At 38.2% G+C, this 25,066-nt stretch overlaps 2 protein-coding genes across 2 annotated transcripts in view; one reads left to right on the top strand and one right to left on the bottom strand.

Moving 5' to 3' along the window:
* LOC117241615 (fasciclin-3) overlaps positions 1 to 14,575 on the top strand; it is a 343,345-nt gene extending 328,770 nt beyond the window's left edge. Inside the window, 4 exon segments of the mRNA XM_033507489.1 lie at positions 10,353 to 10,383; positions 10,736 to 10,834; positions 12,203 to 12,371; positions 12,856 to 14,575. Of these exon segments, the coding sequence (XP_033363380.1) occupies positions 10,353 to 10,383; positions 10,736 to 10,834; positions 12,203 to 12,371; positions 12,856 to 13,056 (500 nt within the window). The 3' untranslated portion in view covers positions 13,057 to 14,575.
* Positions 14,576 to 15,748: 1,173 nt separating this feature from the next.
* Positions 15,749 to 24,975, bottom strand: LOC117241828. The gene is made up of 5 exons (XM_033507979.1): positions 24,610 to 24,975; positions 20,384 to 23,872; positions 20,177 to 20,311; positions 18,099 to 20,066; positions 15,749 to 17,745 (listed from the first exon to the last, which is right to left on the bottom strand). Exons 1-5 carry the CDS (start codon positions 24,973 to 24,975, stop codon positions 15,895 to 15,897), a joined length of 7,809 nt encoding a protein of 2,602 aa, XP_033363870.1. The 3' UTR covers positions 15,749 to 15,894.
* Positions 24,976 to 25,066: the final 91 nt, after the last annotated feature.

The following is a 25,066-nucleotide window of genomic DNA, read 5'->3' as shown; positions in this document are numbered from 1 at the left end:
ACTATAATAATTCCAATGAAATCATGAGCGGTTGTACGTGTGTAGGAAGCAAACAACCTTCGCTAGCTGTACTCCATCGTAAAACTATACATGTTTCTTAATTTATATCTCTATATTTGTATGTATACAAATGTCTTGTGTGTTGTGCCGCTACCGATAGGACAGCATGCAAGTCGGGCCAAGTAAAGAATAAGGAGAAACAGCAACAATTACCTTGCGATTCCGTACCTAGGCATGACACTGTCCAGGGGTAAGCCACCTCAGGCAGCAAACACCCCTTTTTTAAAAGTATTGCTCGTTCGTTCATCATCAGCTCGTCTGCTCGCCACTTTTCTCATATCCGTGTCAGACCATTTTAATCAACTCTCCTGACACATTCACATTGTCGTCGTTACCGGTCTCGAATTATCGTGGAAATACTCGATCCCTGCAATAGATTCCGATACGTGCCGTGAATTAATGAAAAGCGATGTTACGAGATGATTTGCCTTGGATAAATGTGTGTAACGAGAGTTAACATGCGATTAGATAATCGATATTAAATTTAATACAAATTTTGAGAATTTAGAAATCTAGAAACGAATCAAACGATTATGTTACTCTAGTAACCGTTAAGGCTGTTTCATTAGGAACTATTAGGATAAAAAATGAAAGTATGTAACTTCAAAATGCGTTTAAAACAAATACGAACGAACTTCAACGGCGATTTGATTTTTACAATTTTGTCGATTCCCATTTATTTTTAAATTCTGCTCGAACCAGTGTCACAGTGTACTAGAAAAGCAAAAAAAAAAGTGGTTAAACCGATAGTATGTAGAAGAGAATAAACAGAGTTAAAGTTCGATTATTCATGCCAGAAATCTGGCGTATAATCGATACTCGCGTGACAAATGAACAAATCAGAATTTCATTGTTCGGAATGATCCATTTATCGGTTTGTGAGTCGATAAACACAATTCTGGCAAAGATATTTTTGCTTAAAAGTTGCTATATTCCCAATCGATCGTTAAACATGATTTGATTAAAAAGATTTTTATATAAATCGGATTTTTATATTTCTTTAAAGTAGCAACACAATACCTCTGTATCTAAGATTCCAAAGAATCTAAAGATTAGAACAGATCTGAATACGATTCTTTATTAAAAATTTCAAACGTTACTAAGAGCAATAAAAAGAACCCGAAACTATACAGAATTATGAATATCATCGAGTCGATCTCATTAAATCATAAACATACATATTTCTGCCATTCGTGCATGCACATCGTGCTTACGACTTTCATACAGCATGTACTACTAATACGATGCCTAATTTATGCTCCGTTCATTATTATTCGCGCAGTGTTTTTCAAATTCTTCGCTTTCCGACCAACCAAAAGCAAAATCATAAATTTCTTCGAGACATGTACTAAGAAAAGACAGAAAGAACTTCGAAGATAAAAAATTCCTTTTCAACGGATATTTGGCTCAACTTCTCGATAAAAGTATTCCTGTAGCATTTAATTCGACACTTTGAAGGGGAAAAGCGTTCATTCGCGATCGAATAACGGCTCGTAAGGGAGAAGAAAGCTATTTGAAAAACACTGACTCAGGCCACGATTGTCTGTTGCGATACGTTGTTCAAGAAATCCCCGGCGAGAATTCCTCTAAATTCAAGGCCCGCTGGGTCAAATGAAACAGGAGCGAGTTTTTGCGACAAGCAACGACGAACAATCGGCGAAGGCAAGTGTGGTGACATTTGTTCGAAGTGAAACCAGACCAGACCCTTTATCGATGTTATCTTTCTTTCAATTTGCTTCTCCGTCGTGACTATATTTTTTCTTTTTGCCCAATTAGAACAGTGATTATTAATTAATTATATTATTAATTCTATAATCTGTTCCTAGATTATGACCGCACAAGCATGCTCGTCCCTTTTTTACAATCCAACCCCATCTCGAACCTTTCACGATTCTCGATGTTTTTACTATTTATCTTAGCTGATAATTAGCTGGTTACGTGTTGAAATTTGACCACGTTCACGTTCATTCACATTTACCTTGCTTGGATTGGAACATACATTAGTGCGATGACTTGCCTGTGAATGTTTATGATTATTAACCGCTCTAACGACCGATTAAATCGCGCTCGATTGCAAACGCCTGAGCAACGCGGCCACACGACGATGTACGACAAACGTCAATGAAAATAGACAATTCGATCAACAATTAATTCAGCTTTTGGATTAAACTAACGTTTGAGATTGAGCATTGTCATATCTTTTCGTATCTGACACTAAGACAGATAGAAAAGCAAAACTATTATCTATACTATTTCTTGGAGGTACGTATGACAAACGTCGAATCACACTATAAAAACACAGTAGAAAATTAATCGCTTAAAAATCATCTAAACAAGATGAGAAACTTTTATCGTGATGCTAAAGCGCAAACGAAAGAAAAGCTCTTATCTCGGCGTATAGCTCGCGCGTTTGCAAATTCCTCAAAAAAAAGACAGTCTGTCCTGCACTATGAGAATCGATCGGAACGTAGAGTAACGCGAAACGACAGAGACGCCACTAACTAACCCCGTGACAATCGTTCAGAGCGCAAAAATAGAACCGTTAATAAAACCAAAGAAAATACGCCACCCTTGAATAATCGAGTTAAACAAAACCGAAATAAAAAAAAGAAATACAAAAGAATAAAAAAAAGATAATAGAGAGAACAGAACAAAAAATAAAAAAAAGAAAGAGGGATCCACACACGCACTTTTGCCTTGACCGATCGTGGCGTTGCTTGTTGCAGCGAGGCGTCGGGGCGACGAGGAAGCTGCGAGCGGTGTCGGCGCCGGAAGCGAGGCGCACATCACCCCCGGGGACGAAGATGAAGAGGATCACGAGGACCCGCGTATCATCGATGAAAAAATACCGCAGGGTGGCCAGGAGAATCCAATACACGCGAGCACGGAATACGTGAACGGCCGCACGGACATCAAGGAGCCGAAAAAGGACGAGAAGACGGACACGCCTGTTTAAAGACCGATCATCCGTTTGACGGTCCATTCAACGGTCGTTCCTTCTTCTGCGGCGGAAATAACCTGCCACCCCTCGTTTCGGTTCGATAACCCCTTGCACGTCGATCTCCAGTCACGTGAAAAATAACATCTTTGGGATATATCTTGTTGCACGATACTGATGCGTTTAGTCGAGGTAATTGGATCGAGTCATCTTAGGGTCAGATCGATATTTATTATCGGCTGAAATTATGCAAATTATCGAGGACCGCGGAGGCGGTCATTAAAGTATACGATAATTTATGATATTACGAGTTTAATAGTCGATCGATAGCTTTTATTTCAAAGAAACTAAAATCTCTTGATTGATGTCAATTCGATCCAACGTATCTTGGGAACAAGAACACGCTATGTTTTTCAGTTGTTCTGAAACTGCTTATTAAATGATACAGTAACTCGGATTAAATTCACAGAAACTGCAAACATACGCGGAAAGTGCAAAGGGTTTGAAATTGACAGCAGAGAGGTACACCTGTCGTGTTTTCGTCCAAAAGTACGTACACGTGTTCCTCCCTGTCTGGTCATACGCGAATCTCATTTTAGTTTATCGAAACGAACTGCTTTCTTTTTTTTCGCGCGATTATTGCGTATTTATTTTACGTGACATAGTATTATTATTTCGTCGGAGAAACTCCGTTCGCGTGGCAGAGTATAAAAAAGAGAATTTCACGTTAGATCTGATCCATTTTTCCGTTCGCTTTTTCACTTTTCTACGATTTCCGTCTCGGATGGCAGCTCTGTTCGTAGCCGGAAAAACGACCGTGCGCGAATCGCGATCAACCACGATTCTCCGCTCGTCAACGATCGGGAACGATCCTCGATGCCTCGATATGCAATCGCGAAAGCGAACATTCGGTATCCTCAGTCGCCGTGTATCTTTTGTAAATAGGATTTCGCGACGCGATCCACCGTCGTCCAATTGGCGGTTTTTACGCCGCCTTTTCTTTCTTCTCGACAACACACACATTCACACACACGTCACATTGAGAAAAATTCGCTTCGATCGAGTTACTCACACGTTACTACTTGTACAACCACACACGTCGTCGTACGATCGTTAACTTTTCGAGGATCGATTTTTCAACGAAGCGGAAGAAAGACGAAGCAAGGGATTATGGTAACAGGAATCTCAAATGTTTATCTTAAGAATTTACTTGAAAGAAATTCGTTCGTTCTGTATCCTCGAGAAGTTGAAAGATCGAAGTATCGCTAAGGTATCATTGTTAGGTAACACGCGTTTGCGAGCTGTCCTCAGATTATACCACTTTATTCTAAGTAAAATCTTCGTAATCGAGTTTCCCGCGTGAGAGGAGGAGAACGCCGATATCCGGAGATCCGAGCTTGAGAAAGCAAGAGAGAGAAAGAGAGCTGTGTCTTTGCGGTTTGTCGTCTCGCTCTGACGCGAACGAAACCTATCGTATACTTGAACGCGATGTCTAGCAATTATTGAAACAAAGTGATTAAGCGTATGAAGATGAAAAGACACGGAGAGGACGAGTCGAGTTCTCCGAGTAGTGAAAAATGTCTCATATGCTAGCGCGAACAAATCAAATTTTGTAGTCGAGGTTTTTTTCTAAAGGACGCATCGACATAAAAAAAAAAAAGAAACGGGGCGGGAGGGGGCTATAGGAAAATCTAGAGCAAAAAGAAAAAAAGAAAGGAAGCAGGGAGAAAAGGTATCGTAGGTAGGAATTGCGCGTGCACGACAAACACAGATTTTCCACGGTTGGTAATTCACAATTTTCCTTTCGCAATTCGTTTTCCGCGAGTTTGTTTTAAACATATGCAATGCCGAACGTTTTAACGAATTACACGATATAGTAACAAACGTATACGGAAACGAATGAAAACTTGCCTGTTTCCAACGCGTTAAACTTCCGACTGAATTTTTGCAAAGCTCTTTCGGGGACGTGTCCCTTTCAACAACTCGGCGTGGTCGACGCGGGAGAATGAATTATCGCTGTGAGAAGAAATGCTTTACGTGCACGAGCAACGGAATCTATTAAAAATAACGCCGTTACCACGTTCAAACAGCAGAAACAAAGATAAGAGGAGACAAACACATTCCACGATGTAGCTTTCGTTCTTAGACGCGCCCACCCTTTTAATCCAGGACGTGCACGTGCTGACTGACACATGTGGATCGTATCTCGCGTTTTGTAATTTAGACATATTTTTAGTGGAGACAGTATTATTTGTACGTTTCGAAACGATTCACTGGCCCGAAGCGGGGCGTGTTCTACCACGATCTTTTTCACAGATAGATACGCGCCCATATAACGCGATAGTTTTTTCTATGTATAAACGCGGTATCGATATTGCACGTTCTATCGATCCTTCCAACGACTGTTCGAAACGAACAATCTTTATAATACTCTTAAAATACTCGGATATACCGTGACTCAGTAACAATGGTTACGCACGTTTCGCAAGAGAATTTTTACTTAACAATTGTTAACTCCTCGAAAATGTATCGTTGCTTTTTAATCTTCTTTTTACTGAAACTTTTTTACCACGATTTTATAACGAGACTCCATGTTAAAGGTATCTTTTACAAGTGGGATAGATACGTTCTTTAAGAATAAAATGGACACAAAAATTCCTATAAAAATATGTATAATTTAAAACATGTACTGGAAAAATGAAACAAAAGTTAAAAAATTATCCGAAGGGTTAACGCGATAAATAAATCACGCGAACACTGCCACGTTTTCAGTTCAGCCGGAAGTGCATCCACTTATCGTGCGTCTTCGTATCTTAAGATCGCAACAAACACTGCAAGCAATCTCACGGCTATCGTACTTTTTTACAGGAGAGTTTTTCAGCCAGAATTTTATATCATACAGTCACGTTGTCGATTCACCGATGAACAAAGCCCACCATCAGACGATGTCTGATTTTAAATGTAAAGAAATGACTTTTGATACGAATCTCTACGATCGATACGAATCATCTGATCATTGGATGTACTCGTAACGATGATAAAAACGTTCGATAAGCTCAACCAGATTCATTAGCGTCACAGTGCCCTCTGAAGGCGAAGGCAGACCTCGTTGGTTCCTTTTCATTCGCGACAAAAACAACATTTGCAAGTATTTTTCGCTTTAACGAGATTAAGGACGCTGTCCATTTTTTCCTTCCTCCATCGTGACGTCTGACGTCGGTTCTCGCGCGTCACCGAGCCTTCCATTGACAATCCTTTTCTTTCCTTTAGATGTTTCTAACAGGTTCGATCATTTAACACTTCTACACCTTCGCCTCTGTGCGAATAGAATTCAGAAAAAAAGGTCAACCGACGATAATCTTGACGGAATATTCATCGAGCACCAGTCGTTCTTGTAGACGAATCGCGTAAACTATCGATCGCGAATTTCTTGATTATAAGAGTACATACGATTCATCGAGTGTTAGTCCGCTCTCAAAGTGTCGTTTCTGGTTGAAGAATACAAAAAACAACATTGAAAGTTGATGGAACGATATACATATAATATAAAGTAACTACAGAAGTCATCAACCGCGACTGGAATACTTTTCGACTAGTGAGTTTTGTGATTTCATTATCATTCCCGTCGACAATAAGTGTTCTTTGTACTTTTGTACGGATAATCTTTGCTTAGCTTAATCGTCATCGAAAAAGAGAAAAAAGAAAATGAAAGAAGACACGCGCAAGAAGAAAGGAACGAACTTATGATTCTACGCTCGTAACCACATACACGTGCACACAATCATACACATATGTTGTACGACACTCGCAGACAGGAAGAAACAAGTTCACGAACGTAGGTGTCCACGGCGTCGTAAACATGAATTATTAAATTAAGAATAGTAGGGGAAAAAATAGAAAAAAAAACGTAAAAAAAAGAGAGAGGAGAGAAAGAAAAGAGAGGGTGAGAAGAAGCGAGAGTATCGAACCCTGTGTGTGTCACTCGTTGACGAAACATTTCCGAATTCTGCACATACACTCCTTCACTTTTTCCATATGCGATCGTGTTTTCACTTACAAAGAGGGATCGTCTCGTCCAACGAGTTCTCGTCGATCTAATTTACATATAAAAGGAATTAACGCCAATTTGAACAGTGGGCGTCAAGTAATAAATTTAACAGACAAAAATTAAAGGAAAAGAAAAAGGAAAGAATCTACCGAAGAAACTGGTCGGGCGAAGACGATCGAAAAAAATTACATGTTGTATATATTAAATATATATATATATATAAAATAAATAAATATATATATAAATATATTATAAATATTATGATACGAGATTGAATATAATAGTAATGAATATATTATATATTCTGTGTCGAGGGCACTTGGCTTGCAACTCGTAAATATTAACTGAATACTTATTTATCCACTTGCACTCCAATTGCCGAGCGACCTGTCGTTATCCGTGAATTTTTTGAGAGGAAGACTATTATCGGGCAAAGAAATAAGGTTATATACAACTTAAGCGTGAGTTTTAACGCGAAAGAGAAGATCATCGTTCGATCGTGAATAGAGAAACGCGATCGGACGAGACACAGTGCGGGAAAGAAACTAGAGCGTTGGATTATTTAAAAAGTAAATCGATTAAACGTGGATGTATCGTTGCCAATTAAGTACTATTCTGTATCGTATTCGCGATGTCGAAGGTTGTTTGTGCCGTTAAAGAGGCTGAGCCGCATCCGTATGTCAATGTGCCGTGAGCAACGCACGTTCCGACACCTTTGTTCCGCTAAGTCTGAGGACAAACTTAAGGAGAGGAAGGGAAAACCTGATATATCTGTTTAAATTGAGTTATCGTACGCATTCTTTCCATTGGTTATTGTACAAAGAAGTCACTTTATGCTGCCAATTAATTTATAAAAGTCTCGTCTGGTAGAACAAATGGGCGTCCTCGTGCGTTCCCAACGAATCACATGTAACTATTGTGGTATATATTATGCGTACGAACGATTAAACGTATTAGGTATGTGTAATAGAGCCTAACGTAAAGGGAAGAAACACGCGTCTAGTTAATCTAAACTCATAATAGACACGCGAGGGGATGATTCGATGATACGTTCAAACGACTAACGAGACCAGGGCCGCCGAATTTTTTATACACACATACAGCGTAGGTTATATACGATTTTGAAGCATTTACCATATTCATATCTGAAAAACTATCTTTCCCTTGTGATTCGTTGTAACGAAGGCAACCATTTCTTACAAGAGAAAAGCAAATGTTTGAATTGCTCGAACACGAGGATATTTCTTATAATTTATGAAGCATATCTTTGGCGATCTCTTCTGATTCTAAGAATGTTTAAAAACGTGTGCAAAGTATAAATTCCTGCGAACGCGTGACAGTAACGTTAAATAAAAATGAAATATCTTGTTTGAACAAAAATGGACGTCTTATGATTTTACAGCGAATCATAGCAGAACGATATGACGGGAGTAAGAAAGGATCAGCACAAAGCGGATTGCAAAGGGCGAGAAGCCGAGTCGAAAATAATCACTGCCAAAATATACACTGAAAACCTCTGGAATCTTTTCCACGATAATTCGAGACACGAAGGATTTCTCCGTTTCGCTCGAATCCCCTCTCGGTCTTATTGTTAGTCCTACGCGCGAGAAACGAATTTGTCGAAGAACTTGCTACCGTACGTGCGGAGCAAAGAGAATAATGGCAGAGAAGAAAAGGAAAAAAAATAGACGGGCATTCGTTGCCGTCTGTGGTACAATCTGTGTTCGACCTGTTCGGCCCGCGTACAACGCGACTACGACAATGAAAGCACGTCGAAACGATAATCGATTAACGCGAAAACGATGGAAAAAGGGAAATAGGGAGTTTTAAGATATAAAAGAGGAAGTTTTAAAGGATATTACGCGCGGATATACGTTGATGTACAAAAAATTCCTTGCGGTACATTTTAAACGATATTAAGCCACTTATTTTGTAATTCATTTCTATTGTTCATTATTTGTAATGGTTAATTATTTAAATGCAACGATGATCATGTTGCGATTACACTCGTATACATACGTGTGTTAAGATACATATAAGTATGCTGCTGTTAGGTTATTGATATTGAATCTTTTTTTTTTCTTTCTCTTTGTAGAATCTAAATAAGATACGACCGATAAACGAGACAAAATGGCGAAATTGAAGATTTGTAAAACTTCTAATAAATTAACGACGAAGATTTTAGTGTAATATTAACATGAGAAAGCATGATCGTTGGCCATACAATGGAGTATATATATATTATATATATATACATATATTTATGTTAAGTCTAGCTATTAGATATGATTATAAAGATCACGAAATATTGACGATCGCGAATACCTGAGTATGGTGTTCTCTGAAACATTTTTAGAATGTGAATCATCGATAGGACGAGCACAAGCATACATTATAATATAGAATTGAAAAGAACCGATTACGCTCGGAAAATTCAGTTCTTTTGATATTCCATATAATTTGACGCAATGACGTTGATTTTATCAAAATCTTTTCGTGACGAGGGCCCAATATGCAAACAGCATCACAGCGGTGGAAACACTTTAAGAATACTTCAGAGATCACTAGTTTAAACGTTAAAGTTTAAAAACGAGAAGAGGAAAGGAGAAAGAGAAACAATTTAAAAAATCACTGTTTAACAAAACGAACAAAAAAATACGAAAAAGAAGTAACAGATAAAAGACAATTTGAGATTTTGAATGTTATACGGTCGATAAATAAAATAACGAACACACAAATCTACACCAACACAGCCGCATCTCCACACTTACACTGCGACCATATGAGAAACGAATACGAGAAAAGAATATGAACATTTTGTATCTGTACTTGTAGATACAACGCAATAGGCAGAAGTAAATCTAATTAAGAATTCAAATGAAATTAATATATAGAAGAGCTGTATGTAATTAATTGTAAGTTCATTCATCGCTATGATATTATACTTAGGTATTATATGATTTTTGAAATAAAACATTTGTTTTAAATACACACGAACGTACACGAGAATATGCCATCCCGTCATCGCATCGTAAATAATTTTCCAATTCGCGTTTCAATTTCGTTAAACCTGCATCGGTTTCACGATGAAATTGTAACATCGACGATGAATCGATTGAATTTATTTCAAGTGCATTCATATTTCGAGTGTTTTTCAATTAATTTGTCCATCGATCAATTATACTTTATTAATCAGGTCAAGTGAAACTATTTAACTTGGAATTAGAAATTCTAATTCGTGCCATTGTTCCGATAATATCAAGATTCTAATTAAGCGAGATCTGAATTTTCGTCGATTATTTACAGGTAACACGACATCTAGGAACCTTGGCGAGTCGTGAGTATAATTTTCTACAGGTTTTATAGTGGTTTCCCTCTAGTACAACGCACTTCCAGTGTTTCAATATTCTACACCAAATTCCGTAACTAATATTCTTTTTTCTGCTGGTGCTTCCTTAGAGTAGAGATACTTCGATCGTTTACTTGACACTGATATGAAACTGTATTCAAATGAACAAGATAGATGAAAAAAATTTGTTAATTAAGCCGTTCAAACGTAGTTACATATAATTATGTCTTCTACTTCTTTAAACAAATAGAAACGGCTGAAAAACGGTCGAATAAAAAATGGACACGTTTGATTATCCGTTCAAAGCAAATTTATCTGTCGGTATTTACCATATTACCAGGAAATCGCACAGAATTCAAGACTTCGCGGATCCGGCAGCAAGCGTTAGTCTACTTCGTTTTGAGAAATCGAAAAGCGCAGACGAAACCGATAGGCGAAGGCAAGCTTTTTTTTCTACTTCTCTCATGGAAAAAGAAAACATGGAATTTCAAGCTTACGTCAATATCAAACGTGGAATCATCATTTTATGGAAGATACCGAGATAATTTTCATTGAATTCGCATGTAACAAATACCTCGTATATAATTCATGTCACGTGTGGCAACAACGATTGTAACGAGGAAAAAAAATTATTTTATTGAAATGATAATTACACATAAACATATATTCCGATAAATTTACTGGCTATATAATCGCTTATTTTTATGACTTATAAGAAAAAGATCTTGGAAAAAAAATAATATAAATAATTATAAATTCTACATGGAAATTGATATTAAATCACTTATTTCCTTCTTTCTTTAAACTTAATATTCAAGAAAAAATTGCTCTATACTACTACTGGTTCTGAAGTAATTACAAGTTCTTCAAGGAAATTATATCGGAATAATTAAAATTGTCGCCTATTATCATATAATTTGCGTGTCTGCTTAATCATTTCTCTTTTTTCCCCCCTTCCTCCATATGCATGCTTATTACTAATCAGCTTTAACTGCACCCTCTTAATTACATTTAATTCTTACAAATCAAAAATTTCCTAATACATGACGTTTATATACAACAAAAACTGAAAGTTACTTATTTAGGTTGTATCTGTCTGTATTACACAATAATGAATAAGATGGAAATCATTTTTGAACAAGTGAATTTTGAACGTATTAGTTAACAATCAATCTGCTTCAGATCTTTAACATGCACATAATACGCACGTTTCTTCATCTTTGTTCATTTGTTTTCATCAACATTTTCAAAAGGATATGTTGAACGTAATCAATTGGCTGGTTCTGTCTTCATATATAAAGATAAAACTATATTTTAAGAGATGGTATTTATTAAGTGATTCTTTAAAGCTTCATTAGCGATTCATAAATCATCTGAAGTCAAAGAAAAAGGCGCATCGTAATCGAATACGTGTGCATTATTCAACATATAATGCTTGTTTTCGACTCAATTATGTCCTTGCGATATGCAAATCGTGATCACCAGATTCGTTCCGCTCAATTAATAACGCCACTTTATAATTCCATGAGCCGTTTGTCGTTATTAATTTTTGCGCCAATTCTTTTTGAAGAAAATATAAATAAGTGAAATAAGTTTATAACTTTCTAGAAATTACACTGTAGCTTATCGGAATTTCACATGATTACAGAATAATCACTTCGAGTATTTGTTTTCTTGTGTTTGTTTCTCTGTCTACTGTCTATGTAATTATCGTCTCACAAAATTTGTTTCGTTGCTAAAGGAACAAGGTAATATAAAAATGTAACAATTGCACAAATTTTAAAAGGGAATAAATTGTATTAATTAGAAGTGATACGGAGAGTGCCGGCCGTTACTCCAGAACAGAAGTCGATGGATCTCGAGGTGAACGGAAATCGAGAATCAGCTTGTCCCGCCTCTTTAAACGCAACAAGGACAAAGTGTCTGGCGCGGACACAGACACCGTGAGAACTGTCGTCACAGTCGATGATGAAAAGGTGACTTCATTCTCGAATATTCTTGTTTCAAAACAAACGTTACGTTTATCCTAATCGTTTCTATAAATTTGATCCCTTTTACGTTTTTCCTAAGTAATAGTAGAAGCTTCGACAATGCAATAATTTCTATGATATCGATACTTTCTTTTAATTTTACGTTATATCCAAATTTAATACAACAGACGATAAACAAATTAAGAAATCACTGACATTCAATTCATTGTGTTATGTCAAAAGTTAATTTTAAGTATGAGCCTATTTCCTATTGAATTTCTAAAAATATATACTCATTAATTATATTACGTATACATATATGTATAGTTATTTTAACAAATTTAACAGTTTACCATATTTCAATTTAAATTATTATCGCAAAAAAGTTCCTCACGCTTAAAATAAATTTCCATGTAAAATTTTCGAAATTTCCCAAACAACTACAAAGCAAGTTTTTGATGAAATTGATAAAATTGTTTAAATTCCGCAGCTACAACCTGGAATGCCGGGTGCACAAGAAACTAAACTCAATCCTACCACGGGCGAAGGAGGAATAGTTTATGCAGAATTGGACTTGACGCAGCAACAACAAAGCGTTCCACGTCGTCTAAACGAGGACAAAACGGAGTACGCCGAAATCTTATACACGAAACCAGCGACAGAAGAACAGCAACAAACACCCAACGAGTAAACTCTTCGCTCGTTCGTACAAGAAGATGCAACTTTTTACAAAATAATCAAACGTTTACGTTTTTTTATTGTACCCATTATTAAACGATTTCGATCCTTTTCAGTTTACGATCTAATAACGAGAATATAAAACCATTCTATCATCTAGAATTTATATATTCTCATTTATTTGTAATACGGTGTAAGAGCATACGATGGGAATTTTTTAGTATGAGAAATGATAATAAAAAGTGATAATCATTATACGTCAGAAACGAGTCTCACCGTGCAATTACATTCGGCTGAAAAGGATCCAACGTTCTACTTATTATTTTATCATTCCCTCTCTTCTCTTGCGAATTATTTCGTAGGTTACATTAAGATTGATAAGATTATCAAAATTGGAAAGGATTTAATGCGTAATTATCTATCGGAGGAATGTCGTTCTATGGTTAATAAAGGAAGATTCGATTTTTCATAAATTTTGCGAATATCGAAATGAAACTACATTTTTGGGGTGGAATTGAGGAAACTTCCAAAGACCATTGATAATTTCTACAAATCAGGAGAACAACCGAAATCGTAACTTCGTACTTACTTTCAGTTACTTTAACGAGTTAGTGTATTTGTAGAATCGTTAAAATTTTGTACTTTCGAGGCCACGAGTTCATCTGGAGTTAATTTACCATAATTTTGCGAAACAAAGAACCGGTCTTCAACCGGCAACATACTACAATCGTTTGTTACCATAGCCATTAGTGTTAAACCGTTTGCCTTCTAATACTCGTCCATTTCCTGTAGAAGGTTGAAAAAGGTATAACGTCCAAAGTTGAACAAGCAAAATGAAATACCTCGTGTGCAAAAATAAAATGGTCGCCGTAAAAATGTATTATGGATAATAATAATTTATGGAAATAATTTATGGAAAGTAAAAAAACGTCAGGATTTATATGACTTGATGCAAACAAGTACGAAGGCGTTCGACGGTCAACATTTCCGCTCATTAATAAAAATCAATGGACCATTAAACGTTAGTCGTAAAATAAATTACGGTCATTTTTCATTGCTTTTGACTAAAAGATAGGAAAATATAAGAATTTTACACTTGCAACTACTAGATTGAAGAAGCAAAAGTAACAATTTACTTGCACCGTTTTATCGGAATATGTAAAATTTCATGAATGCCTCTTCATACGTTCGGTCGATATTTTCCATGACAAACAAAAAATCTTCGATGATTGCATCAAGTTCTCAAAAATCAAGTGCATTAAACGCGAAAGAAAGTCAGAGATTTCACGTACTTAAATCTTCTTGTTAATATTTGTTATCGCGCATTTAAATGTAATCTAAATGTAATATTTGTATCGTACGTGCTGTTCGTTTGAAAGTCGCTTGAAAAGTTCGCTTCCTATAAACTGCTGTGAATACGTGCAAGATGCTAACGAACTATCGAATCTATCGAATTTTACGAAAGTTGAAACAGAGTAAAATATATAAAAGTAAATGTTGATAGCTGAAATAAATAACAAATTTTGACTCTATACATGTTTTGACTGATTTAGGATGCACAATATATTTTACATTTTATATATAAGATATAATTGCAAGTAAAATAGTAATTTTGGTGCGTCCATGTCATTTTGAATCATATCAAACAGAAAACGAACCAAGCTGCTTTAAAACGGTGTATACTGCGTTTGTATATTGTGAATTTTTGTATGCTTGAATGAGATATTATATATTATATAAATTGTTTTAATTTCATTTTGTATCGATAACAAATATCTATTAATGATCATCATATGCGACAAATCATTATACCAATTGCGTCGCATATTTCAATATTGATTAACATTACAAATATTTGTATAATTTCTTATGAAAGTTAGTTGTATTTTATCATAACTAAAGAAACTCTTGATATTTGTGTCATTCTAAGCTTAAAACCTGTGTCATTATCATTATAGAATAAATTTTTTTTAAATAATATACATTACTTATATATCATTATGTTGTAATTTTGTTGTAAGTTTGTAATTTTAATGTTAATTGCCGTCCATCATAGAATATTCTTCTTACTGATTTGTACCTTTTTTGTCAAATAAATTACGACTTGATCAATGTAGATCTCTATCTAATTATTAAATAGTATGTTATTAAAAATATGCTTCTATCCATAAGATAAATATTTCTCTTCATTTTCTTGAATACTTATTTCACAGTAACTCTGACTTGCAGAATTTTGAAATTTTAAAAAATTCCACATCACGGAGCCCAAGGTGAACCACCTTCATATTTTGGATTCCAAATTGGAAGATTGTAGGATTACAAAGGACAATAACTCAATAACTGTTGAGAAGTCATAAAGAACTAGATGTGTATCTAAATCAATTCTCTGCATCTCTATATTACATCCCAGACTGCATAAACGAGCAAGTATCTGTAGAAACAAACATGGTACATTAAACAGCATAGAATACGAAATTAAATCATACTAAATTTTTTACAATATCTCTCTATGAATATTTTATTAACCGCAAATACCTACATCGAGACGTAAATTCAATAAAACATAAAATATCTGATGTTTAAAATCCATGTAATTTATTAAATCAAAATCAAAATCAAAATCAACAACACAATACTCATTTACTTACAAGAATTTAAAGACGTCTCATCAAAAAATCATTAGCCACAAAATAATGTCGACTACATTTAAATATCACGTAATAAAACAACAGACCTTATAAAATGCTAGAGACTAGGCACTAACCTGGCTTCCTCTAAAATCCTTGACGAAACAAATAAAATAAATTACCCAAAAACAATAATTCAGAATATTGTTACAATTATCAGTGCATTAGTCGTCTTCCGCGGTTTCAGTAGCTTCCGTTTCCGTAAACGTTTCATCTTCTGTGCCCTCTGTCTCTCCCTCGGTGTCAGGAGAATTCTGCTTCACTTCCATTTCCTCCTCGGTGATGGGATGAATGTCTTCTACAGGTATTCCGCTATCGCCGGCGGCCGATCGTTCCTTTGCTATCTTGGGAAGTCGATGTTTGTAAGTTTTATAAACTTCGCTGGCCATGTCCGCGGTATGAGCACGAAATTCTTGACGAGTAGCGTCGCTAAGAAAACTACGCGCGGCGGCGCATTCCAGCGGTCTTAGCTGTGGAGCAGGTTCGCCAGTGAAATCTACCACTCTTGGATAATCGTCACAAGCTGCCAGCAGGTCGGTAATAGACATTTGCACGTGGCGAGTTGGCTCGAATGAATCAACTACCCGTGCCTCGCACTGTTCCGGCACATGTTGGATCACCCGAGGTTCGAACACAGGCGTAGATTTCTCCAAAGGAGCGGCCTGGCCGAGATTCAGATGCCAGGTGGTACTAATGAGCGTGCTGGTCATGTTATCCTTCTCCAACACTGGCTCTACCGAAGGCAATTCAGGATTCTCCAGTTCGTGGGCTCTGCTTATGCCCATTTCAAGATTCTTGCGATACGTGAGATAAGAAACCCCGTCTGGGGCCGTGTGAGCGCCTGGAATAGGCATACCAGGGTCAGTGACTTTCCCTGGAGTAGTTCTAATAGGATCCAAAAAGACCTTCCTCTTCGCTTCGCGTTTCTTTCCTTCAACAAAGTTAAAGTCCTCCTGTTCAAACGTGAACATGATAGGAGTCAAACGGAAATCGAGTCTCTGATTAGTGTTAAGCATCTTGATCACCGCGTAGACCAGGGAGTTCATGTTCTTACAACGAAGGACATAGATCGCTCCATGGTCCTTGTTGAACAGGGGTGGTCCGACCCAACAGGGATCAGCGACGTAGTATCCATCTTTCGCCGCGAGGGCTGCTAACGTGATTTTGTTGCACTCGATGAGAACGTTCGGTGACTCTTCGAAAGCTTTCTGCAATGCAGTCGCGAGAGTCATCCTATTTCGAGCACCGTATAAAATTCCACAAATACCATCTCTGAAGTCAATAGTCCACAAGTGGGGAAAGATCTTGAAAGAGCTTTGTAAATTGAACCTGTTGAAATGCTTGGCACATTTTTGGATGGAGCTTCTTAAGCTTTCCGTATAATAAGAGTCTCCGCAGATCACGGCTGAATCCAAAATGGCCGGACCCCATCTCGATGGATGACTGAGATACTGCATGGCCAAGACAGCCACGCAAATGGCTGCCTGATTCTTTCCAGCCCGATCACCGAATCGGGAATCGTAAGAGCCAATGGTTCCCCAAACCGAATAGATAAGATTAGACACCTCGACAGCGTAATTGTTCCAGAATTGCTTGACGTTTTTCTTTTCCGATTCTTCCACTTGTTTTTTCTTCTTGGTATTTGATTTTACGATGTCCGGGGCGTGTTTGAAGTTCCAATGATAATCCAGGTACAACCACATAGGATCTTCCTTGAACGTTTTGAACGATGGCACGTTTACCGAGTCCACGTGCAGACGATGAATAAAGAAGCCTGATGTGTCTTCGAACTGATTAAAGCACATGTTTCTCACCATTTGACAAATACTGGGGAAGATACACAGACAAGCTTTACCACCGTTTGAAACTTTCCTTCCTTTTTCATTGCACTGGTAAGGATCTAAATAGTAATACGCGTTCGTGGCTCTCGAATACCAGAAACCGTAACAGCAGTTGGTGAAATGCAGAATTCCACTTGCGTACGTTTTAAAATATTTTCGTAAATGCTTCCTTACCTGTGATGGATGGGAATAAAAGCGATTTTCATTGTGTGATTTAATTAAAGTGTTAGATTAGTACGTACACTGGTTGACAAAAAAGTATTTGAACACTTGTCATAGGAAACTTTTATATACATCGTATGCGTTATATAAATTATTTTGAAATTCCATCATACAATTCGAATACACATAATATACCTATTCATAAAAAGTTTTTATAAATTCGAATACTTTCGTAAACCATTATATGAAATGTTTTTTCAACATTGAATATTTGCAAAATAGGATAGAATTGGAGGATAATCTTGGGAAAACGACATTTCATACGCGCTAATCTAACGTAATAAATAAAACATAAATTTGCTAACCTGAACGTAAAAGTCGGTTCTCAAAGTTCGAGGGTTTAGCGTAAGCGTTACCAAAGGAGATGCACAGTCGCGAAAATCGAAGATTCTATTCATCACAGTAACATTACGCAAAATGTGTTCCGTATGAAACTTGGGCTCCGAAAATTCTCTATAAACTGATTCAGCAACCTCGATCACTTTATCTATCATTCCTGGCATGGGACTCTGAATGATATCTCTTTTCACCATCACCGCTAAAGCAGCGACAAAGTAACATCTTTTAACTCTCGGTTCGGTCACAGTATCTCTATTGTTCAGGGCAACCGTTCCCTGTATAAAGATCGGTTTATTTGATTCTGGCACGGTAGGCCTGAATATTGCCTCGAGATCGTAAGGTTTAGCTGGCATTCTATGAATTTCCGCCAGCGAGCTGGTTGGCATCACTGGCTCATGAAGACCTTTTGTATCGTTACAGTCAGGATCAACTTTTTGGGCATAAGAAACCGTAATTACTCTCATCATAAAAACCGTCTCCTCGGGTTGATCAATCTCCTGAACGATCAGCTTCAAAAATTCCTTCATATCTATAGAAGTAACGATCCTCAATTTTTTCGTTCTTCTAATTGTCCACCAAGCAAAATGATTTTCATCCTTCTTTAAAACACCCATATGAGAATCACCGCAAATTATAATCGCGCCTGTGTAGTTGAATGTGTCGAACACTTTCTGCAAGGACATCGAGAGATTCCAACCCTCGATACTGTACAGGGTTCCATAGTGCAGAGGTACGAACACCACTCGAAACACGTAATTGGCTATCTCAAACTCGGGTAATAAACCATCAGTCATTTCACTGACCGTTGAATCTTCCGCGGCCAACATGCTGTCGAAAGTATAGTCGGTACTCGCCTCGAACAGTCCCTTTATCGTCCTAACAGACCAGGTAACTGGATCGTGAATCAACGACCAAGCCATGATGCAAAGATCCAAAGGAGTAGTGATTGCTGTATGCGGCTTGAACCTTTTTTCATAAACTTTCCTCCTGACCAACAGTTTTATCGCCTCGAACTCATCCTCCACCTTCTCCGATTCCCTTACAGAAGATTTTTTAAAAGGTGCCAATCGTGGAGCGGTGATTTCATTTTCCAGAACGTCTACGTCGAACATCGAGGCGTTATAATGTTTAATAGGAGCGAAACCAGGAATCGTCATATCGTATACGAGACTAGTTTTCGATTCCTGTTTCACCCAGTCGGCCGACTCGATTAGAGATGCTTCTGATGCGTTAGTGGATACTTCCATTTCCGAGGGCTCTTCGATGCGAACTTCTTCGACTTGCTTCTCCACACAATGAACCCACTTTTTTCTTCGTTTCTTCTTCGCTCTCTTTCTCGTCTCCATGTGAGCTATACATATCGTGTATATTCGATAGGGTTTCTTAATATTTTCACCGACGTTAGCTTCGATCTTATCGATCATCGCGCTCATGTTGCAAAATTCCATAAGACAGGAGTAACCTTCCTCTGAAACATTACCCTTCTCGTCACAGGGATAAGGATCGTACAAATAATATCGATCGTTGGCCGTCCAAAAGGCGTACGAGCAATTGATAAACACGATGATTCCGGTCTTATCTTTCTCGAAGAAATTGTCCAGCACGAATTCCAGCTCGTCATCCTCGCAATTTTTAGGATCCGCGTAAACAGCCTGCTTCGTGATCACGTTGTAAACCGTATCGAGAATTTCGATATGATGGAACCATCGATATGGTTTATACCGTAGTTTCCCGGTTTGTTGATAGATCTTGTCTCCGAGAAATATGAGTTGATCTAAAATCTTCCCGGAGAAACGATCTGGATCCAGTTTGATCTTCGCCAGAATACACAGCAGAGCGGTAAAGAAGCAAGATTTGAAGTGACAGATTTGGACTTCGTCGCGATTTTTGAAACATATGTTACCATGAAGTATTCGGATTCCATCTTGCGTCAGCTTAGAATGAAAATAAGTAATATTCATACAATAGTTTATAATAATTATTTCCTGTTCGATATTTACTTTAAACGAATCATTAAACGAATCACTTAAAGAATGGAGCTTACTTTTAAACCACGCGAATCTTGCACAGACCTTTTCTTTTGATTACCCACTGTGTTCCTTTTAATCGTCGTCGTTTCAGACTCCATCGGTTTAGTAAGTTCAGAAATTTTGGTCTCCATAACTTTTGGTTCTGTCTGCTATCACGACGACGAAAACATCGTAAATAGATATATAAATTTCCATTCTATAATAACTATTTTAAAACGAACCTGATCCTTTGTTTTAAAGTCAGGGAAGAACAGTTCTAACAATAGATCCTCCGTATTGCAGAGAACCTTCTCCATCAAAGCATCGCCTTCGTCAGCTTTGCTCAACAAACATTTACGTTTCTTCTTTTCAATACAAGTAATCGTCCTCTTCTCAGAAATCGGCGTTTTAATAATCGGTCCGAGTGGTATCAACGTTGGTCGTATACGAACTCCCACAGGTACTTCCGGTACAAGCTCTTGAACATATTCTTCGGCCCTCCTCTGTTCTTCCTCCAACCTCCGTAGATCTTCTAATCGGAGAGCCGTGGCAAGATCTTCATCTTGTATATACATGTCGTTAATAGCTCTCAGAGGCATCAGACAGATTGGCAAAATTCTAGAGTATAAATATTTTTTCGGAGACAGTTTAATCATTTTTGAAGGTTTCGCTTCCTCCAATACCCCTGACGGTACGATCATCGTCGACTTAGCCAAGATAATCATAGAAATTCCGCCTTTCCTTTTTACATCTAATCTGGAGTCTATGGAGAATCTCGATACTAAAGATGGAATGGATCTTTTGGCTCGTTTCGCTTCCAAAAGCTTCAATAATGTTTTACTAGATGGCATAACGTAAGGAGGAGGATGATTGTACTTTAACTTCTCTAAGGCTATCTGTTCGTGCACCTGGTCAATGGTTTCTTCGTTTTCGTCAAAGACCTTCATGTTGGACGTAAGTAAAATTAGGTTCAAACGATAGGGTGCATCAGGTTGATCTTGTTCCTGAGCCTCTAGCAATGGATCGATTAAAGGCTTTTCCTCTTCCTCGTATAACTTTCTCACAGGTCTCCTACCTTCTTCCTCTTCCTCCTCCTCTTCCTCTTCTTCGCCCATAACCTCCACGTCTACGACATCTGGTTCTTCCTCAACTTCCTCTGCCTCCTTTAATTCAGCCTGTAACCTTTCTAGATCGTCGTCCGTGATCGGTAGAAATCTCGTTTTGAATTGCTCGATCACGGCATCTTCTGGAACTATTATTTCCTCCTCAGTAGCATAAAGGCCAGGCTGTATCGAGTCCAGTCCGACGAAGTGAATTATAAAGGAAGGATCGTTGAATTCCAACACGCCGTAAAGAAGATCGGTTAATTCGTTCAAACTAGCTACTACTGCAAATGAAGCCGGATAGTCGCGAAGACGCCAACCCTCTGTGTCGCTTCCGTATGGATTGAACATGAAGAAGTTCGGGCCCTCTTTCCAAATACCATACATCAGTCTCTTGTTCTCCAGGATTAATTCTGGATATCGGTTGAAGTAACATTCGAGAGCCTCTGCAAGATTTGCCAAAGGACTCGCTTCACCTTGAATAATTTTCATCTTCGTCTTAAAGAACACATCGTTCTCTCCCATCTTTATTCTTTGGGGTAACATCGTCATATCCAAGTGACTTGGTTTAGGTAACAATTTCTCTTCAACTTCACCTTCTCTCTCTTCTTCCTCTTCCTCTTCTTCCGCTTCTTCTTCAACTATTTCTTCGGGATCTCTCGTCTTAGGACGTCCCTTTCTAATCCAATCTATAATCTCGTCGAAAATTCTGTTGCTGACGTCGACCAGTTGATCGATATCCATGTTTCGCCACTTGGTGGGATTCTTCAATCTTCTATAAGCCAAAACCGCGAGAGCTGCTATCAGTCCTTGCTTTCCCCTCGACCATTCGTCAAAATTTTCGTCCAAACAGTTCTTCGACCCCTGAAGGATCAAACGATTAGGATTTATCACTTTGTAACCCTTGACTAACTTCACGACTGGTTCTTCAACAGGCTCTTTCTCTTCGATTATTTCAGGACCTTCTTCCTCCTCTTCTTCTGTAATGTCGCCAGCTTCCGCCCGCAATCTCCTTATATCTTCTTCTTCTTCCTCTTCCTCTTCTCCCCAAAGTTCTTCCTCTGGCTCCTTCTTCTCTTCAGGTGGCACGATTACGTAAGTCGTAGGCTCGTCATCCGTCATCATATAATTCTCCGCGTCTGTTAGCAGATCTGGAACCTGGACCTCCACGTCCCTCATTTTATCCACATCCGGTCGTATTCTTGGTTTCATATCGACCACTTCGTTCAGCTTTAACGCGTCGTCCTTGACCGTCGGTAATGGCGATAATGCTTGCGGCCTGCGGTTCGTACCTTTCTCTCGATAGATCACCTTCTCCAACGGACCGCCAGGTGTGGTTCCAGTCTTCACGTACAGGACTCGGACCCCGTGGATCACAAAAGGATCTCTGTCCCTACTACCCGTGTTCTCCATAATGGTCTCCACCACTTGATTTATCGAGCTGTTCATCGTCACACAGGCAGCTTCCCCAGGATTCGCTGAACCATCTATCTCAGCCGAACTACTTCGGAATCCTTCTTCGTCACAGGCAAAGGGATCCATGAAATAGTACGTGTCGTCGTGTCTCCAAATTGCATAGAAGAAATTCTTTATCTCGAGCAGACCGGTCACTTGAGTCTGAAAAAACTCGCGTATACCATCGTCAATCCCGAGTTTACCTTTTTTCTGTCCGTGACCCGGGACAACGTTCGTTCGAATCTTCACTTTCGCGGAGTATGCTCCGAGAATGATGTCACCCATGATATCATCCAAACGAAGCTCGAACTCTTTATCATCCAAATCTTTATCGAGAACGCGTACCAGATCGACGAAATATATATTGGATTGATTAAAAATTAGATCGATCAGAGCACTGGTCCACTTATTGGCGTTTACCAGTCGCGAATAGACCAGAGCTGCCAGAGCTATAATCAGGAATGTTCGACTACGAAGTGGGGCTGGAATTACAGGATGTGTAACGTGATAAGAGCCTTGGACCACAGCTCGATACTTCTCCTGCATTTTATAACCACTCGGTCGTCTTTGTGCTCTGTGATTGGCTCTCTCCTGCTTCTCAGCATCCACTGGTTGAGTGTAATGATCCACGCCACTAATCGCTATCGCGTAGAGAACGAAAGGCTCGTTCTTCACGTTGCTCTTCTCGAGGATAATAAAAAGAAGTCCTATTAGATCCTTGACCAAAAACAGCTTAGCTATTCCACTGACTCCATCACCTGCTGGTTCGCAATTCTCTTTCCTTGGCTGACCATCGAACAGATTATAATACTTCGAGTCTTTCCAAATCGCCACGTTCAATACTGATGATGCCAAAATACCAGCGTTGTAGCGTTTGAAGAATAAATCCAAGGCTTTGACCAGATGCAATTCCGTCACCTCTGTGGAGCGAAATTTGCCAGCGTATGCAGCCTCCTCGATGCTGACGTTAACGGTCAACTTGCCTTGCACGCATAGAGTCCTCTTTAAATCGAGAATCGACAGCATTCGTCGATCGTCCGTGTTTATGTCTTTATACGATTCACAATAAAACGTATCTCCATCTTCGATAATCTGATCGATAACCGCCTCGTTCCAACAACGGGATTTATAAACTGTTGTTGTTGCAAACGCCGCGATCGCTGTTGCTCCACCCTATCATCGAAATAATAGGTAGCAGCGATAAGTTGCGACAGAAAGTCTCTTGCACCGATTAAGATTGCATCTTTGCAGGTATGTTAAGTAGATAAAATTGCATAAACCCTGCGATTTCGTTGAATTTGATCAAAAGAAAGCTCTTTCAAGCGGAAACCATTAAATGAGTAGATGAAGATTGTGATAATTTGTTTTAAGTTGTGCAAGTTTAATATTATAACTACACAGTACGTAATACTTTGGTCATGAAATATTTAATAATGGTAGAGCCTAATAGTTAAAATGATTATCTTAAATTACAGATATTATTTAATATCTATAAAATTATTTTAATTGCAGATATACTATTAGATGAACATGACAAGACAATTTTTGTTGATTTTGTGATTCTGATGTCATTTGGTGGCAAGATTCCTGAAAATAACTGACAAATGTGTGAAATTTTCTGCAAAATCAAACGAGTAATGATTTTTTAAATGTTTGACAGGCTGCAAAAAGACATGTTTTATTCTCTGATCAAATAAATGGATAATTTTGGTTACGTGGAATTGATTATCGAATTTTTAAATTGCTTGTCATGCTCTTCTTTTGTAGTCTTCATATGCTACCAATATTTTGTCAAAAGAGTTTATAGATCTGCAAAGACAATCCGTTCAACGAAAGTAACTTCGGTGAACTTTCAAATTCCTCAAGTGTGATACAGCTAAGTTTACGATGGTCCCGAAAATTTTATTTACCTGATGACCCCTGGACAATGGTGAAAACTTTGGCATGTTAATATGAGTCATCCCTTCACGAACACCATATCTAACGCAGGTTGGAAGCTCTGGCCTGATCGCGGTCAGGGAATACGTATCATTTGGCAAATCGAGATGCAAATTTAGGTCTTTGTGCTGCTCTTCGAGGTCTTCGTCGAGCTCATCGCTACTCGGTGCATTGTCATCGGCGGCTCGAACAACATCTGTAACTCGACCGATAGCATTCACAGTTTCCGAAGAAACAATCTCGTCGCATTCTGCGAGTTGCTTCAGTTTGTGTCTTTGTACTTGCTTCTTTCGGTTTACGTCGAGCCCTGATTTTGATTTCAAATCTTTTTGAACCATTGCGCTTAATTACCAAGTTACTGATTTATACAATGGAATTTGAACGATTCTAAGACAGTAGGAATCATGAAAGAAAGGTTGTAGCATTTTA

This window comes from Bombus vosnesenskii, unplaced genomic scaffold (assembly GCF_011952255.1).
Source record: "Bombus vosnesenskii isolate JDL3184/JDL3185 unplaced genomic scaffold, Bvos_JDL3184-5_v1.1 scf7180000016261, whole genome shotgun sequence".
NCBI lineage: Eukaryota > Metazoa > Arthropoda > Insecta > Hymenoptera > Apidae > Bombus > Bombus vosnesenskii.
This window is presented reverse-complemented; position numbering and strand designations above follow the sequence as displayed.